The sequence below is a fragment of the Muntiacus reevesi genome, chromosome 3, assembly GCF_963930625.1.
Source record: "Muntiacus reevesi chromosome 3, mMunRee1.1, whole genome shotgun sequence".
NCBI lineage: Eukaryota > Metazoa > Chordata > Mammalia > Artiodactyla > Cervidae > Muntiacus > Muntiacus reevesi.
The window spans coordinates 125,358,905-125,365,293 of record NC_089251.1 but is presented as its reverse complement, the minus strand read 5'-3'; the positions used below and the strand labels follow the sequence as shown (position 1 = coordinate 125,365,293).

The 6,389-nt window shown below is 52.2% G+C and overlaps 1 protein-coding gene across 1 annotated transcript; it reads left to right on the top strand.

Annotated features, from left to right (window-relative positions):
- The first annotated feature begins 258 nt into the window (after nt 1-258).
- Nucleotides 259-5,650, top strand: LOC136164873 (uncharacterized). Its single transcript, XM_065930463.1, is given in 1 exon segment — nt 259-5,650. A coding segment is annotated over 1 exon segment (5,292 nt). The 5' UTR covers nt 259-260; the 3' UTR covers nt 5,553-5,650.
- Nucleotides 5,651-6,389: the final 739 nt, after the last annotated feature.

Below are 6,389 nucleotides of genomic sequence, written 5' to 3'. Positions count from 1 at the left end.
GGGTCAGGCACTTAAAGGCCATTAGGGCGCCTGCCACTTGAAGACTCCCGTGAGAGGATAAGGGGGTCACGGAACGGGCTAGAAACCCCTAGGGTGCCCGCCCCCAGCAAGAAAACTTCCGTGCAACGACGTAGGCACATAAACAGTTCCAAAAGCATACCATAAGCCCAACCTCTTGGCCGCCACCACTCCCGGTAGGATTTTTGGTGGTCGTTCTCAGTGACTTTCTCTCTCTTTCTTCCTTACCATTTATTTTAACCATGGGTCAGAGAGAATCTACCCCACTTTCTCTCATGACTGACCATTTTTCGGATGTCAGGGCCAGGGCCCATAACTTGTCTTTGCTAGTCAAGAAAAGTAAATTAATAACTTTTTGTTCTGCAGAGTGGCCCGCCTTTCGGGTAGGATGGCCTCCGGAAGGCACCTTTCAACCGTCCATCATACAGGCTGTGAAGGAGAAGATTATGGCTCCTGATCCCTGGGGCCATCCGAATCAGGTCCCCTATGTCATGGTCTGGCAGGATTTAGTGGAAAATCCACCTAAATGGTTAAAACCTTTTGTTTATACACTTCCTAGTTCCTCCAATTCACAGGTCCTGGTGATGGAGATCCCCCCGGAGGAAACCAAAAAGAAAGAAGACCCAAAACCAGTCCTTCAGGAATCATCTTATCCAAACCTGATAGATCTAGAAACGGAGATAAGGCCTCCGCCATATGTGCCCTCCTCGCAACCCCCTCCGAGGAGAGAAGCTCCCACGGGTGAACCGAGAGGTTTAAAAGGGCCAACGGGAACTGACCATGAGGGGGGACCGGCACTGGGGACCCGGGGGAGAACTAGGGGAGATAGAGGTGGGCAAGACCCTGGGGACCCAGAGTTACCTTCATCCACTGTTCAGGCGCTCCCCGTCCGAGTGGGACCAGCTAACCCGGACGGAGAGCGAACCTATCAGTACTGGCCCTTTTCCACGAGTGACCTGTACAATTGGAGAACCCAGAACCCTCCTTTCTCAGAGAAACCCCAAGGCCTCATTGACCTCTTAGATTCCATTTTGTTCACTCATAACCCCACCTGGGACGATTGTCAACAGCTGTTGCAGGTGCTCTTCACCACGGAAGAACGGGAGCGAATCCTGGCAGAGGCACGGAAACGGGTCCCGGGGGCCGACGGGAGACCAACCGCCCAGCCTCATCTCGTGGACGAGGGGTTTCCTCTGTTGCGGCCTAACTGGGATTTTGAGCGGGTGGAGGGTAGGGAACATCTCCGAGTGTACCGCCAGACTCTAATGGCTGGCCTGCGGGCTGCAGCAAGAAAGCCGACGAATCTGGCAAAGGTAAATCTAGTAAGGCAAGAGCCCACTGAGAGCCCAGCAGCCTTCCTAGAGAGGCTGATGGAAGCTTTCAGGCAATATACACCTATGGACCCCCAGGCTGAGGAGTCACGCGCTGCAGTTCTGTTAGCGTTTGTAAATCAGGCAGCCCCAGATATTAGGAAGAAATTACAAAAGGTAGAGGGATTGGGAGAACAGACAATACAGGATTTACTGAAAGTAGCTGAAAAGGTATTTAATAATAGGGAGACCCCAGAAGAAAGGGAAGAACGAATTCGACGGGAGGAAAGGGAATTAGCTGAGAAGATCAGGAAAGAAGATAGGGAACATAGGGCGAGGGAAAACCGGAAGAACCAGAGGGAGCTAGCCCAGATCCTTTTTGCTGGGATAAAGGCCGGAACAGAATTGAGGGAACCTCGAGACCCCCGGATGGGAGAAAAAGAAAAACCAAAAAGGCAGGCCCTAAAGAAGGATCAGTGCGCCTACTGCAAAGAACAGGGGCACTGGAAAAACGAGTGCCCTAAGAGGGACTCAAAGAGAGGAATGACCCAGAGAGAGAAAATTTCCCCTGGAACTCGAGTTCTATATGCGGGGGAAGACAGTGACTAGGGGAGTCAAGACTCGGTGCCCCTCCCCGAGTCCTGGGTAACCATACATGTGGAGGGGAAACCCGTTGGCTTCATGGTAGATACTGGCGCCCAACACTCTGTTTTAAATAAAAAACTGGGACCAATGTCTAAAAAAACCAGCTTAGTGCAAGGAGCCACGGGGACAAAAAGATATTGTTGGACCACAGAACGGAAAGTAAATCTGGGGACCCACCAGGTGTCCCATTCGTTTTTGGTGATACCAGAATGCCCAGCCCCTCTACTTGGACGGGACTTGTTGACTAAAGTTAATGCTCAGATCCATTTTGACCCTGGGGGAATGTCAGTCACGGATGGACTTGGACAACCGATACATGTCTTGTCCCTAGCCTTAAGAGATGAATACAGACTTTTTGTGCCTAAGCCCTCAGAGACCATAGCACTAGATGTACAACCGTGGGTCCATAAATACCCATTGGCCTGGGCAGAAACGGCAGGGATGGGACTAGCCAAACAGAAACATCCGGTCGTCATCGAGCTAAAGGCAGAGGCAGTTCCTGTGAGGGTGAAACAGTACCCCATGAGCCAGGAAGCTCGGCGGGGGATCACTCCCCACATTCGACGTCTCATGGATGCCGGAATTCTCAGGCGATGCCAATCCCCTTGGAACACCCCCTTACTGCCGGTGAAGAAGCCAGGGGGGACAGATTACAGACCTGTCCAAGACCTGCGAGAAGTCAACAAGCGGGTGAGTGACATACACCCCACTGTCCCTAACCCATATACCCTCCTGAGCAGTTTACTGCCTGAGTACACTTGGTATACTGTGTTGGACTTGAAGGATGCCTTTTTCAGCCTACCCCTGGCGGCCCAGAGCCAGGAGATATTTGCCTTTGAGTGGACTGAGGGGGAGGGCCAACTGGTAGTACAATTAACTTGGACCCGTCTCCCACAGGGGTTCAAGAATTCCCCTACCTTGTTTAATGAGGCTCTGAGTGAGGACCTCTGCGAATATCGGGCTTGCCACCCAGAGGTCATTCTGCTACAATATGTAGATGACCTCATGTTGGCTGGAACCACAGAGGAGGCATGCAGCCGTGCCACCGGGGACCTCTTACAGACCCTAGGCATCTTGGGGTATCGTGCTAGCGCAAAGAAGGCACAAATAGCCCGGCAAGAGGTCACCTATTTGGGGTATAAGATCCGGCAGGGACAAAGGTGGCTAACTCAGGCCATGAAAGAAACAATATTGCAGATACCAGAGCCCAAAACCCCTCGCCAGGTGAGAGAGTTTCTGGGGACTGTTGGATATTGCAGACTGTGGATTATGGGGTTTACTGAGAAGGCCCGGCCCTTGTATGAGGGAAGTAAAGAGACCCCAAACTGGACTTGGACTGAGCCAATGAAAAAGGCTTTCCAGACGCTTAGACAGGCCCTACTAGAAGCCCCAGCCCTTGCCCTGCCTAACCCAAATAAGCCATTCCAGCTGTTTGTAGATGAGAAGCAAGGAATAGGAAAGGGGGTCTTGACGCAACAATGGGGACCATGGAAGCGGCCGGTAGCATACCTTTCGAAGCGATTAGACCCGGTGGCCGCTGGGTGGCCCCCTTGCCTTCGCATCATTGCAGCTACAGCCCTCCTCGTCCGCGACGCCGACAAGTTGACGTATGGACAGCAACTCTCGGTGTACACCCCCCACGCCATCGAAGGGGTTTTAAAGCAGCCGCCGGGTAAGTGGATCTCCAATGCCCGCTTGACACACTACCAGGCCTTGCTGCTCGATGCCCCACGGGTGCGTTTTCAGACCCCTTGCTTCCTAAATCCGGCCACGCTCCTACCTAACCCAGAGAAGGACCGCCCTCTCCATGACTGCAATGAGATACTGGCTGAGGCCCTGGCGGCACGAAAAGACTTAACTGATGTTCCCTTAAGCAACAGTGAGCTAGTATGGTTCACCGATGGGAGCAGCTATGTAAAAGATGGGCAAAGGAAGGCGGGAGCCGCCATAGTTGATGATTCAGGGCAGACGATATGGGCTGAGACACTTCCCCCAAACACTTCTGCGCAAAAAGCAGAATTGATTGCCCTAATACAGGCTCTAGAGCAAGCCAAAGGGAAGAGAGTCACCATTTATACTGACAGCCGATATGCTTTCAGCACTGCCCATATTCAAGGTCCCATATACCAAGAAAGGGGATTTCGGACAGCTGAGGGAAAAGAGGTCAAAAATCTGCCCGAGATTCGCAGGCTCCTGGAGGCTGTCCAACTGCCCCGGGCAGTAGCAATAGTACATGTCCCCGGTCACCAGAAAGGAGAAGACCTTAAGGCGCGGGGCAATCGTGCCGCTGATGCGGCCGCTCGAGAAGCGGCTAGCCGGGACTACGCCGCCCCCATATTAGCTGTGGGACTTCCACCTCCTGGTATGGGGACTCTGCCGCCAGTCCCCGACTATTCCCTCCCTGATCTCGCTTGGATCAACAAGGATGCCACCCTCCAGAAGGATGACCAAGATGGATGGTACCGGGACCAAAACAACAACCTGATATTGCCTGCCACCCTGGGTCGTCACCTGTGTGAACACCTGCACACAACTACCCACTTGGGAGAAAAAAAGACCCTAACACTTCTCCAGACGGCCTGCCTGAGGTTCCCTCGACAAAATGCAGCTGTACGAGAGATAATTCAAGCCTGCGAAGCGTGCCAGCTGATGAGGACAGAGAAGAAGCAGCACTCGGGAATGAGGTACCGGGGGGAGGAGCCAGGGCAACACTGGGAGATAGATTTCACTGAGGTAAGGCCAGGCAAGTACGGGTATCGCTATCTGTTGGTTCTGGTAGATACCTTCTCGGGGTGGGTAGAAGCTTTCCCCACTAAGGGAGAGACAGCAATAGTGGTTGCTAAGAAGATCTTAGAGGAGATAGTGCCTAGGTATGGGCTGCCGGTGACTATGGGCTCTGATAACGGACCTGCCTTTGTGAGCCAGATTGTACAAGGGCTGGCCCAAGCTCTGGGGACGAAATGGAAGTTACATTGCGAATATAATCCCCAGAGCTCAGGACAGGTTGAGAGAATGAATCGGACCCTAAAAGAAACTTTGACAAAGTTGGCAATAGAGACTGGCGGGGACTGGGTGACCCTCCTTCCCTTTGCACTCTTTCAGGCGCGTAACACCCCTTATAAGCTGAATCTTACTCCTTTTGAGATTTTATATGGGAGACCCCCTCCTGTGTATCCTATTTTCGAAGGAAAATGCCTGCCACCCCCTACTTTGGGACAATTCCAGCAAACTCTGATGGCATTAAGTAAGGTGCATAACCATGTTTGGAAATTGATTCGAGAGATACACGAGGGCCAAAACAGGAGGGCTCTTCCCTCACATAATATTGGCCCAGGTGATTGGGTTTGGGTAAAACGACACCAATCTAGAGTATTAGAACCTAGATGGAAAGGCCCTTATGTTGTTCTCCTTACCACTCCTACTGCTGTCAAGGTCGACGGAATTGGACCCTGGGTTCACTGCAATCACGTGCGGCAAGCCACGCCGGAAGAACAGGAAAAAGCACGAGCAGAATGGAAGGCGAGTCCTCACCCGTCAAATCCTTTGAAACTGAAACTCGCCCGCCGGGAGGCCTCCTAATTCTCCTGCTGATGGCAGCTCTCATCGACCCAGGAGCGACCAGTCATAACCCCCATCAACCTGCTAAGATCACCTGGAAACTCAGTGACGGGCAAACTCATGAGCTGCTCAATGAGACATCAGGAATCCACCCTCCGAACACCTGGTGGCCGGACCTGAACTTCGACCTCTCAAGCCTCTTCGCAAAGCAGGACGGTCTCTATGATAAGTATTATAGGGATGGGATAAAAAACCATAGGTTGGGGTTCTGGGCTTGCCCGGGCTATGTAAGAAATAACTGGAAAACCTGTGGTGGCATAGAAAGCTATTATTGCAGGAGCTGGAGTTGTGTGACCTCTTGTGATGGACCCCAGAGGTGGGATGTCGGAAACAGAGATCTAGTTAGCTTCACCTTCAAGGACCGTAGACACCATGGCCCTCAGGTACGAGTACAATTTAACCAGGAACGGGCGAAAAAAGAAAACCGCTGGACCTCAGGACTGACTTGGGGTTTTCAGCTTCATGTAAATTGGCCCGGCCCCTACCCAGGCGAGCTTTTGATCATTAAACAGGTTATTGAGCCAGTGCAGGTACATAGTTTAGGTCCCAATCTGATCAAAACGTTACAGGGGCACAAGGCGACCCCCAAGCCAACTACCTTCAGACCAAGCTCGCCGGGAACATTTAACATCTCCTCTACTCCGAGCCTTAGAGGCAAATTGACAGAGACCCCTGGCCCTCTGGCTGTTACCATTAGCTCAACAATTCAGGACCCCCTATGGGCCTTAGTGAATGCAGCCTTTACGGTCTTAAACCATACCAACCCTAACGCGACCCAGTCCTGTTGGCTTTGTTATA